Raw genomic sequence first — 13140 nt, forward strand, 5'->3', positions numbered from 1 at the left:
CAGCATCTGTGGAGTCACTTGTTTCTGCTGTGCAATTTGCTGCTGCTCTGGAGGCAGAATTCTAAGATGCCATCCCCTTCCTCAAGATTTCTGGTCACTTCTTCGAGCTATTCAGTCAAATAGTAATCTGAGTTCTGCTATCAGGCAATTTTGCAGATGTAATTAAGGTGCCAAATGAGATGATTTTAAGATCAGGAGACTATCTGGGGTGGGCTTAACCTAATCAGATAAGGCCTTAAAGTGAGCTGGGCTCTTCCTAAAGAAAGAGATTCAAATTGTGAGAGGAAAAGAAATACATTTTTTAAAAGTGTGACAGGGATTTGATGGGAGAGAAATTCTCTGCTGCTGGATCTGAAGATGGAGTAGGCCACATGGCAAGGAGTGTAGGTAACGTCTAGGAACTGAGACTGGTTCCTGGCTGGCAGCCAATAAGGAAATGGGGCCTTCAGTCCTGCAACCACAGGAACTGAAGTTGGCTAACAGCTTGTGGCAATTTGTTAAACATCAATAGAAAACTAATGCACTTGCTTTCATAAATCTTGCTTTTGTTGATTCCATATGTGTGTATTAGTAGACAGCAAGCTCCTAGATGAGAGGAAAAGGAAGTTTTTAAATTTATTTTTGTATCCCCTTCCCACCACAGCCATAATGTGATGGTATATTAGGGAGATTTGCTTTAACTGATATATTAGAATTAATGGGAGATATAAATCCTTGGCCATGAGAGTACCTGTTATAAAGCAGCAGCTAGAATCATTACCATTGTCAAGTGCCTTCTGTCTCCCATTTTAGAAACAAATTCCTGCACATCTGATATCTTCTGGACATCTTCAGGTAGATGTCTCACTAGTCCCATGAACTCAGCAAGTCCCCCAATTTTCTCTCCCCAAACTGCCCTTCCCCTCTTTTCCCTAATTCAGGTAATGGTACTTCAAACTCCCAATTATCTTGGGGGTTAGAACTTGAGCCATTGTTTAGCTACACTGCACTTGGAGGCTTGTGGGGGTCTTAATTCTGGGACCAGGGGTTGACTGGTGTCCCCTGCATTGGAAGCACAGAGCCCTAGCCCATGAACCACCAGGGAAGTCCCCAGAACTTGAGCCTCCATAGACTCCTTCCTCTCTCTTGTCCCCATGTTCTGTTGGCAAGTCCTGTCCGTTTTTATTGTCATTGCCTGGTTCACTACCTCTCACCTGGAATACTTCAAGAGTCTTCTAATTGCTGTCCTGGGACCCGTCTCCAGTGAGTACAGCTCTGATCATGTTGCCTTTCTGCTCAACCAACTTCCAAGGAAGCCATCAGCTTGGCATTCAAAACTCTCCCTGAGTGAACCTAAACCTACTTTTCTCATATTTCCAAAAAATTCTTAAATGAGTATTTTGCCTACCTTCTATGTTATTTGGAGTTGACCTTTTTAAAAAACATTCTTTAAAACTGTTATTGCTTTTGCAGGTCCACATACTAACTGTGACTCTTCCCTGCAACCTACAGCTTTTTCACGTGCATCTTACCGTTCCTTTTACTTCAGACTCACTGCTCTTCCAATTCTCTGCAATCGGATATTCTCATACCCTTGGACTCTTCTGAACATATAGTAGCCACTTGGCTTGTTGAACTGTCAAGGGGAAATGTGGTTCCAGAGCCAAATTGTGAGTGCCCAAAGCTAAAGCCTCATTCTGCTTGCCTCCAGCTCTCATTCCCTCCCCCAGGACACACATCACCATTTCATTCTGCTTTGGGGGTGATCATCGGCCTAAATGTTGGGGCCCGCACATTCATCCCATAGAGAAGGGACCCTCGACCTCACCATCGAGGTCGATTTACTCTTTGGATGTTCAGTGATTTTGACCAGTCACACAGCTTCCTCCCCAGTTTCCCGTGTCCGTAGGAGGTGTACCCCCTAGATTTCCGGCTTTAGGAGAACTGGTTTCGCCTTCATCCACTCTGTCCTCATTGAGATTGAGACTTCATCCTTCTCCCCCTCAGCCACTGTGCACACTTTAATAAGTGATCTGATCTCAAAAAAAAAAAAAAAAAAAAAAGAAGAAGAAGAAGAAGAAAAAGGAAAAGTAGAAAAAAGCTTCCCATGGTTCGTCTTAGAATTGGCAAGTGAAGGTGGACCGATTCCACCATCCGATCCTATTGAGTTCCCGGCACTTACATGAGGCCCGCAGCTTGCTTCTCACCCTCGCTCCCCCCGTCCCTCAGGGGTTTAATGACCTAAGCAACTTTCCTCCCCCCCCCCACCCCTGTCCCGTCTTGGTACGGTCTGTCCGGCGTTTGGCGTTCCACCCCCGTCGTTTCCTTCCAGGTTGGTTCAGCCCCGGTCTACTCTGGGGTGGTGCTAAGCCGGCGCCAGATCGACCCTCGACTTAGGAGAGGCAGTGCGGTTCCTCTAGGCGCTTCTCCGTTGGTTCCTCCGGCTTCCTCAGCCTCCTCACCACCCGCGGGCACCCGAGAGCTCGGTGTATGCCCCACCCCTGACCCCGCTAGAGACATGTCCACCCCGGCTCGGCGGCGTCTCATGAGGGACTTCAAGAGGTAACCCGCCCGGGACTCTAGGGGCCGGGGGCTGCCGCCGGGGTACAGGGCGGGGCCGGCAGCGGGCCGGGCGGGCGGCGGGTTCAGGATAGCGGGAGGTTCCTGTGGTGTTTCCCTGTAGGTTACAGGAGGATCCTCCTGCCGGAGTCAGCGGGGCTCCGTCCGAGAACAACATCATGGTTTGGAACGCGGTCATTTTTGGGTGAGTCTGCGTTCCGGATGGTGGTGAGGGCCGGGGAACCCGTGTGCCCGCTGGGACCCACCCGGTGCGGAGGCGGGGACTGAGAGAGAAGGTTTGGGGCTCGTTGGGCCTAGGCGCCTCCCCGGAGCCTGTGCCTCGATTAGCTCGGTTCGCGCTGCCAGGGGAACCGTTTGGGGTTCGGAGGGGGGCGGGGCGGGGAGCGGTGGCGCTTCGGCCTGCCTGGGGTTTCTGAGCCCCAAAGCTCTATTGGTCGTGGCTTTGCAACCCGGGAAGCGGTGGTTTACCAGAGGTGGGGCGAACAGATGAACCGGGGAGAGAGGAGCCCCTGATGTGGGAACTGACTTGTTTCTCTCTGTGTTGTAGGCCTGAAGGGACCCCGTTTGAGGATGGTAAGAGAGTTTCTTTACCCACCTTTTGGGACCCTGATCTTCTGGGGAAAGGGTTTCCCAGTCAGCCTGGAAGTGCCTCCTACTTAATAACCCGCTTCTCCCTAGCCTCTGCCTGCTAAAGACTTGAGAGGAGTCCAGTCTGTGGCAGGTTGTTCTGGCTATTGTCCGCTTGACTAGAACTACTGCTTAAAAGAATCTGAGTAAGGCAGTCACTTTTTAAAAGGAGCATAATACCACTGATGTTAAGGGTTTGTGAGGTTTGGGTTGTGATCTTGCTAAATTCAGGACCACCACCCCCTCCATCAGGATACTGCGTTAGGATCAACCCAACCACTTGCTGATCAACTCGGAGACCCCAGGGACTGTCTGGTTCAGAATTCTGTCACAAGGGTGGGAACTGTGTTCAGCAGGTGCCTCATGTGTGGTGTTGGATGTTGAATAGATGCCGGAATCCCTTGCACACAACTGTCTGGTTTCTGTAATCTGACACTGAGTGCTTTTCAGCCTCGCTGCTTTAAAGTGGTCTTTAATGGCACCTTCAATAGCCAGTTCCTTGTTTCTTATTTTTAAATGAGTTTTCAGCGTGTGCTTTTATCAAGACTTTATGATCAGTGATCTCAAGGCAGTTTCACAATTGAGGGGAGCCTTAAAGTACTCTCTTACCAGTGTCCAACCTACTGCAAGATACTACATGTACTTATAGGTACATGATTTTTAGGTTTAGGTTTGACTTTTAAAAACACACTAAGTTGCTTTTTAAGGACTTTTTAAAGTTTGTTTTGATATAGTTATAGATTTGTGTGGAATTGTAATAAATAATAATACAGAGAGACCTTGTGTACCCTTCACCTGTTCCCCCCTCTCCCTTGGTAACATCTTGAATGACTATGCACAACCAGGAAATTGACATAGATATAGTTTTATGTGCACTCAAGTGTGTGTGTATGTGTGTGTATAGTTAATTGCTTTTGAAAGCTTAATGCATTTAAAAAGATGATTAAAAGTATTTGAACTACTGATTGACATCTTTAATATTTGAGGTATTTTTAAACAGAAAAGGGTCTTTCTGTTATTTATTTTCTTCTCAATGCCTTATATTCCTTTGGTCATATAGCCTTTGAGAGAAATCTGTACACATATGCACACACATATGCATACACCTCCATTTGAAGGTGGCAACAAAAGCATTTCTACAAACTACTCAGTACAAGCAAAGTTGCCAAGTCAGATTGCCTTTGGATGTTACCAACCACAGCATGTTGTGAGGTAAATGAATACAAACCAATTCTAGGATTCGTCTCAAACACTCAGATTTCCCTAGCAGATTATAAACAATAATCTAGGTGGTTTGTTTCTTCTCTGCCTTCACCTCCTGGGTAAATATCACTGTTCTTCAGTGCTTTGATAAAAAGAAATGACAGCAAGGGAGTGTGATCCTGAAGGCATACTACTTTGGTGTGTGAGGTAAATCATTTTAACTGATCCTGATCCATAGCAGAAGCTAGCTAGGCTTAGTTTTCCTCCATTAGATCGGTTGCTGGTTCTTCATACTTAAGCTTTATGTGCAGATTAGCTGTGTATTTGCTTTAGCTCCAGCAAAGCAAATTATTTTCATTGGCTTCTTTTTTCCTCCTGATTTTATTCGGACTGCTTTATGCTGGGCACAACTTTATTAATAGTACATCGCTTTGCTAGGGGTTGGCAACTTAAATATTTCAAGGGTGCTTCTCTCGCTTTAAGTGGTATGAATTGGAGAAGTACTTATGGAATCCATTATCTACCTGGACCTTCCCCCTTGACATTACTGGTTCTATTTTTGATGATATGTCTCTCCACCCTGACATTACTGAAAGGAATTACTCAGGCTGAATGACAGTACCCTTTTCTGATTCATTCTTTTGAGCAGTCTGCTATCCATGAATGCTTCCTCAGGTGTCTCAAACACTAACCAAGGTTACAAGAATTTTTTTGACCATTTAAAAATACCTGTTATTTATAGCTAGGAAATTTACTGGAAAGGCCCGATTAGGAACAAGTGGCATAGTTGATTTTGCTGTTGTCAATGCATGATATAAATCAACAGCTTCAGAACTACTTTTGCTAATTCCTTGTAACTATCTGGAGCAGACGTTTTCAGAACAGTTGCTGCTGCTATCACTTCAGTCGTATCCGACTCTGTGTAACCCCATAGATGGCAGCCCACCAGGCTCCCCCATCCCTGGGATTCTCCAGGCAAGAACACTGGAGTGGGTTGCCATTTCCTTCTCCAATGCATGGAAGTGAAAAGTGAAAGTGAAGTTGCTCAGTTGTGTCCTACCCTCAGCGACCCCATGGACTGCAGCCTTCCAGGCTCCTCCGTCCATGGGATTTTCCAGGTAAGAGTACTGGAGTGGGGTGCCATTGCCTTCTCCGTCCAGAACAGCTAGGTCCTAGTAAAAGAGCTGAACTTTTAAAAATAGGAACTCTTCAAGGTATTTTGATTTAACTTCACACACTTGAAGTAAGAGGGCTATGTTCCCAAGGGCTTACACTACCAAACGAAACATTGGGTGTAAATTCATCCTTATAAAATATCTTGGCATGTATGCTGAATATGAAGGTTAAGAAACAATATATTTTCCACCACGTCATCTGAAAATTGTTAATAGAAACAGTAAGATACTAGTATTTAATTTTTACAGTGGATGTATTCTTAAGAATTTGGTGTCTTTTTTTTTAATGAATCACTTAAAAGTCCACAAGGGGTGTTCTTAAGGTACATAAATCCTGTAATGAAGGTTGGTTATTATCTTATAAGTCAGACTTTTTCAATCATCAAAAAAATTTAAGTATATGTGCTTTGCTTCCTCAAGGGTCACAAACTGGTGGTTAAATGGCAAAAAACACCTACAGAGGTGCTTTCTTTGGCCAGTACAATATTTTCAAAAGTTGAATTTGTGACTATTTTTAGGCAGAACATACACTAGCCAAATCACTCCCTATTGCTCTACACCAGCGGTTTAACACATTTATATAATTGTCCAGGTCCTTAGGTATAGATGGATTAATTCCTACTTTCCTTACAATGTTGTGTGGCCTCCTCAGGAAGATAAAAAATCAGTACAGATTGTGTACAACAATGGTGAGGCTTAAGTTTTCAATTATTTTAAAGCCTAGCCTCCCAAATATTCAGAGGATAAGCTTAGGCTCAATTGCATAACATTAATTCTAGGATTTTAAATATCCTTAATGTTCATTTTGGATCTCAGAAATTGCATTGAAAGTTGTACTGAAGAGGTTCTTATTGTTTAATGCAGCTAAAAATATGAAGAAAGAAAGAAAGAAAAAGTAGCTCAGTCGTGTCTGACTCTTTGCAACCCCGTGGACTGTAGCCCACCAGGCTCCTCCGTCCATGGGATTCTCCAGGCAGGAATACTGGAGTGGGTTGCCATTTCCTTCTCCAGGGGATCTTCCTGACCCAGAGATCGAACCTGGGTCTCCCACGTTGCAGGCAGACACTTTAATCTCTGAGCCACCAGGGAAGCCCTAAAAGTATGAAACATCCCTTTAAATGTGTACTTTGAGTAAGATGTGGGTAAGTCCTACTAATTTATATTCATATTGACATAAGCAGATGGTTTCACTTCTCAAGATATCAAGTAAGCTGTTCTAAAAGACTTGATTAACTTCTTGGGTAGCTAGGTAACCACCTTGTTGAACTTCTCAGCAAGCAGTAGGCAGAAAGCTCAAGTCAAGGGTTTTGCAAACCACCAGCGTACGTTCTCAACTTGCGTTTCACTGTGAGTGTTTGATGTAGGCCAGAAAGAAAGTACTGTCTAGTATTTGAATTCATTAATTGTATTTTTCTTCCTGATAATAGTTTGGATTTTGGGGTTTTGCCTACTTCAACTGGGTCTAGAGATGTGAAACTGTAGAATTATTGTAACTAAAGTATTTATGAAGCACTTGTTTTATATCACTGTTCATCTTTCTCTCTTTTAAACCTCACAACAATGTTATGTAGTGGGTATTATTATTAACCCATTGGGTTAATAATACAGATGAGGAACTTGAGGTATAGTCAAGTTAAGCAGCTTCCCCCAAGGTTTCATAACGAGCAAGTCGCAAAGCAAGGCTTTGAACCCAGATCTGAGTGCAAAGCTTCTGCTTTGCCCCACTATACTTATGCTCGCCTTCTGTGTGGCTTTACCACCTTTAAGTACCATATTTAATGATCATTTTAATTTAAAGTACCTGGGAGCTCTGCATACTATTAAATCTGCCCAATTTTAGAGTAATTTCTTGATGATAAATCTCCAAGCTATAATTTAAATGTATATCAACACTGAGCCAAATGTGTTTATACTTGAGATACATAAGGAAGCTCAAAGTTTCAAACTAACACTCATTCCTGCTTTTTCTTGCATATTGTAATATTAGTAGAACTGAAAAAGAAAGAACTATGCTTTCTCCCTCAAAAATAGGAAGGGTTATGACCAGGTGGTGATAAAGGTGAGGTGTGTTCTGATGGACTATAGCATGTTTATCCATTTCCAAATACTATACTGTTTGTCCTTCGGAGAAGGCAATGGCACCCTACTCCAGTACTCCTGCCTGGAAAATCCCATGAACGGAGGAGCCTGGAAGGCTGTAGTCCGTGGGGTCGCTGAGGGTCGGACACAACAGAGCAACTTCACTTTCACTTTTCACTTTCATGCATTGGAGAAGGAAATGGCAACCCACTCCAGTGTTCTTGCCTGGAGAATCCCAGGGACGGGGGAGCCTGGTGGGCTGCCGTCTATGGGGTCGCACAGAGTCGGACACGACTGAAGCGACTTAGCAGCAGCATACTGTTTGTCCTTAGTTATAATTCATAGTAGCTTTAGATCTGACTTTAAATTTTAGGGAGTAAAAATAGTTTGAGGAGTACGTCTCTGTATGTTGCATTTTACATTATGCTGAAACTTTGGGACGCATGTTCATACCAAGGGCATCTTTGTTAGCAAATTGTTTACTGTCAGTTTGCTGGTAGAAAACACACATTTTGGTATTGTTATATGTAACATCTAGGAGTAAAATGACTTGATCTTTTTTCTTAAGTGGAAAGGTGGAATGGAAGCAAGGAAGAAATAAATTGCTAACTCTGAAGGAACCAGTAACACATTATAATCTTATCTGAAATGTGGTCTATTGTATTAGAATAAGTAATGTATTAAATGGACCAGAGTAATATAGTGGAACATGCATCAACTTATACCAGATAGTAACTGATTCCTTAAGATTACTTGAAGAAATTTCAGTCAGGAAAAAACAGTTGCCCAGTTGTTTTCTTGAATTTATTAAAACCAATTAAAAATAACATCTTGAAGGAAATAATCTCCCCAAATCACAACTTCCAACAATTCTTTTTTTTTTTTAGCTGTGCCTCATGGCATGTAGGATCTTAGTTCCCCAGCCAGGGAATGAACCCACATCCCCTGCTCCCCTGCAGTGGAAGCATGGAGTCTTAACCACTGGACCGCCAGGGAAGTCCCCCAACAATTCTTGAATTAGATCCAGCTTGTCCATTTCTTATAAGTTTCTAACCTAGTATGTTTTAGGGCCTCCCATGACCTTAGTTGACACATATTCAAGAAAAATAATTTGTTTCAATGGTAGCGTAAACAAACATCATTAGAAAGAAATTTACTGGAGACATGAATGCAATCTAATGTGATTTTAAAATTATTTCTGCCATTAATTCCCTCCATTAGTGTGAATTATTGAGTTGGTTTTATAGTTAAGTACCTTGTGAGTCATACTTAAGGGTTTTTAAGAGAGACTGTGAAGTTTTTTCTGGCTTACATTCAATTATGTTTTCATTATAGAGTTGCTGTTACATGAAAAGGAGCCAGGGAACACTTTTATACTTATTCCCTGCTGTTTTAAAAATAATTTGATTGTTGATTTGTATTTCTAGCATTGGTTTTTGAACCTTTGTGCTCATTCTTTCTAGTCCATTTAAAAATCACTGGAGAAAAAAAAATCACTGGAGAGTTTTAAGATGACAGCTGATGAAAATTGGACTTTATTAAGGTCTTTCAGTCTTCTAAAGGAGAAAGGCCAAATTTTGGCTGTAGTTGCTTGTCATTTTAAGGATGTCTTCAAAATATACAGGGGCTAAAGTTATCCCGCAGGCAGTAATTTTGAGTTTAAGATAGCTGTATTTAAGTTTGGGGGAGAATAATGGAAAAACAAAAAATGAATCACCTTTGAGCGGTGGTTCTCACACTGTTCATTTTTAGGGCAGTTCCTAGAGCTGTACCTCTTACCTGGTCTCTTTCCTACTCTATATCTTTGCATTATTTCATATAATACTTGAAAAACAAGTCATGTAGCATTAAAAACAAAGTACTACTGATCAAAATGATAAATGTTTGCTTAACCCTTGCTTTTCTAATTACAGGAACCTTTAAGCTTACAATAGAATTCACTGAGGAATATCCAAATAAGCCACCGACGGTTAGATTTGTCTCTAAGATGTTCCATCCAAATGGCAAGTATCACTTTTGAATAGAGTATTCTCAACTGCTGTACTGTTTATTTGGGGAAGTATTCCCCATTTCCTATTTATTTGTCTGTAGTACCTGAGTATTTGTGTAGGCATCTTGCTGTTTTCTGAAAGCTGGTCTTGTTCATGGTGGCCTATTGCTGTCTTGGTTTAGGTCCTAGAAGGGACACTGCCTTTGTCTGGAATCTGAGAACCTTCTGGTTTTGATGATTTTATAATTTACTTAATAAACAAAAATAAAGGTGTCCTTGAGGTTTCCTTTTAATGTAAGGCCAGATTTGGGTAGTTTTGTGTTGTAATTATATTCACTAGCATTTAAAACAACCGTTTTCAGCTTTGGATGCATATCAGAATTAGCATGGAACATTTAAAAGCTATGGATGTCCTGGCCTCACTCAAGACCTGCTGAATATCAGATTCTGTGGTTGAGGTTCAGGTATACAGTATATTAGAAAAGTACCTGGAGAAGGCAATGGCACCCCACTCCAGTACTCTTGCCTGGAAAATCCCATGAACAGAGGAGCCTGGTGGGCTGCAGTCTATGGGGTCGCTAAGAGTTGGACACGACTGAGCGACTTCACTTTCACTTTTCACTTTCACACATTGGAGAAGGAAATGGCAACCCACTCCGGTGTGCTTGCCTGGAGAATCCCAGGGACGGGGCAGCCTGGTGGGCTGCCGTCTATGGGGTCGCACAGAGTCGGACACGACTGAAGCGACTTAGCAGCAGCAGCAGCAGAAAAGTACCACAGGTGATTCTAACTTAGTACTTCACTTTTTTTCCCTTCCTAGTAGCAAGCCTAGAACAACTTGCCTTTTATTCAGGTTAATATTCCAGGGCATCAGATATTTTTATCTTCATGCCAAAACAAAACTTTGTGAACTCTGAGTTATCTTTTTTTTATTTCAGAGAAGAGGTAGTGTTTAGAAATTTGATGGAATGAATTTCCCATAAGTCTGTGGATGACTAGGAACCCTGTTTAAAAAATATGTGTGGTTTCCTGGATAACAGGACAGTCTTTTCAGAATAACAAGCATTAAGTATCTTCCAGTTTTACACAAATTATATTTGACATTCTCTGATCATCCCAGTTGTTTCACTAGTAGTGATTATGACACTTCTTTTAGAAATATAACTGAGAAGCAGCTTAGGAATCTTTTTAAACCTCAAAAGCAAAGTATTCTTGACTCTATTTGTCTTGACTATGATGTTAAAACCTTAATGGTTTTGTTATGTTTAACATAACCTACTTCTATGCTCTTAGTCTATGCAGATGGTAGCATATGTCTGGACATACTTCAGAACCGTTGGAGTCCAACCTATGATGTGTCTTCCATTTTAACATCCATACAGGTGAATTTTCCTTAATGTGACTATCCTTTGATACATTTATATTAGCAATTGTTTTTTGAAAGTCATAGTTAAGTAAAAAGTAGGTCATTAAGACCTAAGCCACCAGAAAACATATTTGCCTAGCTATAGCAGACTAATGTAACTGAAGATTATTATGCTGAGAGCAAATTTAGCTGCTACCTAGGATAATTCAAGTGATTATATCTAGGCACTGAGGAACTGACTTGTTACAAATTGTCTCTATAGTCTCTACTGGATGAACCCAATCCCAATAGTCCAGCAAATAGCCAGGCTGCTCAGCTGTACCAGGAGAACAAGCGGGAGTATGAAAAACGTGTTTCTGCGATAGTAGAACAGAGCTGGCGTGACTGTTGACCTGGGTGGAAGAAAAGCAGCAGCAGTCATAAGGAAAATATGTATTGATGTGTTTGTCATCTTCTTGTTCTTCAGTGTCATTACATTTACTTTATTAAAAGCAAAATAGCTGTTGTGCCGTTTCCATCGTCTCTTGCCAAGCTTTTCCTATCCCTTCTACCCTCTCCTTAAACATCAGAGAACACCCTCTATGAGATCAAATGTACTGTACCTGGGTTACGTGCAAAAATTACTAATGCTTACTTTCCCTTCTCTTGTATCTTATTTCCAGTTTTAGGGCGGTTTTGTGTTACTCTACTTTACACTAAGCTTTTAAAATTGTTTTACAAGTGGTGCTTATGCATAGCTTGATGACCAGAATGTCGTTTTTAACAAAATGATTGCTGAAGGCTTCACCCTGGCTGGTCCTTCACTTGTGTTAGATTTAGAAATGAAGTTTGGGAATATCGCATGTAGAAAACGGAAACAAATCCTTGTAAACACCCACTTTGAAAGAGCAGTGGAAGCTTAAAAGGCTATGATACTAAGATTTAATCAATCTGAACTATTTTTTACTGTAGGAAGGAGAATGTTAAAGATTTGGCCAAAGGAGTGCCACAGTCATGTAACTCACACATTCTCTCCTTGCAAGATATTCACTGGACACACCCAAGCTAAGTTTCGGAATACTGCAGTCTTCTGGATTTTCACTTTCTAAAGAGGTGTGGGAGCAGAGGAATGGAAACAATCATTAGTTTTTAATTAAACTAGGAAGGCTGGAGAAACTTTAATCTTTTTAAAGGAGCTGTTCTGCCCTATGTAAACAAATTTATAATCCCACATTGTTTTTCTTTTAATTAACCCAAGGAAGGGAACATATCTATGGCAAACTATTTTCCACTCAAATCCTCAGTTAATGCTGCATGCTTTAGTTTCTCCTTCCCCTTTCAGTATTATAAGAACATTAAAATCAATGTTTGCAGTCTTTTCTTTGAATATTTATAGTTTTAGACAGACAGTACCTTTAAGTAGCAGTGTGGGACAAGGCTTGTAAATGTTTGGTCTGATGATCCATTGACACCTTTTGTGCATTTATCACTCTTTTAAATCTAACTTTGCATAAGTAACCCATGTAAAAAATGTACATTTTTCAAAACTTGTAAATAAAAATAACCTTAAAATTTTGTAGTCAAAGTATAATTATGTTTTAGCTGAGTATGAATATAGATCCTGGGAGAGGGAAAAGAGAAGATATTGCTGGAGAGGACCTTTATTCTTTTCAGTCTTAAGTATTTTATGCTTCTTAAAACATTCTAACAGAATGTGAAACTATTCAAACAAAGTTATTTCAGCATATATTGTAGTCAGTTAAGGGAATGAAACTGCTAAGTGGGGAGAATTAACCTGGAGATTTACCATCATCCTTAGAGACCAAGGTCTAACATTGATCCTGACATTCTACCTCTTAAAAAAAAGCCTTAGCTTAAAAAACAAACTACTATAAAATGGTATTTTAAGTCTTGAGTAAAGTTTGGGAATACAGGTATCCTCAGTGTTAACCTTGTTTAAACAAAACTTTCTTCCAAGGAGCAACCTAGTTCATTTTATAGAGACAAGGACAATGACTCTGGAAATTCACTTAACTTGGTGGGAGGGGTGGTGATAAATGAAATTTAAGTCCTTCTGGTGTATTTAAAGGAGCTTCAACATGAGGGAGCCCATCCTACACTGAACACAAACTGGTTAGATTCACCTGGGAACAACATCCTTA

At 41.1% G+C, this 13140-nt stretch overlaps 1 protein-coding gene across 1 annotated transcript; it reads left to right on the forward strand.

Moving 5' to 3' along the window:
• Positions 1-2293: 2293 nt before the first annotated feature.
• UBE2A (ubiquitin conjugating enzyme E2 A) lies at positions 2294-12550 on the forward strand. Its single transcript, XM_005700284.3, has 6 exons — positions 2294-2541; positions 2663-2743; positions 3107-3132; positions 9557-9646; positions 10927-11015; positions 11262-12550. The coding sequence occupies exons 1-6, from the start codon at positions 2498-2500 to the stop codon at positions 11388-11390; spliced, it is 459 nt and encodes a 152-aa protein (XP_005700341.1). The 5' UTR covers positions 2294-2497; the 3' UTR covers positions 11391-12550.
• Positions 12551-13140: the final 590 nt, after the last annotated feature.

Source organism: Capra hircus, unplaced genomic scaffold, assembly GCF_001704415.2.
Source record: "Capra hircus breed San Clemente unplaced genomic scaffold, ASM170441v1, whole genome shotgun sequence".
Lineage (NCBI taxonomy): Eukaryota > Metazoa > Chordata > Mammalia > Artiodactyla > Bovidae > Capra > Capra hircus.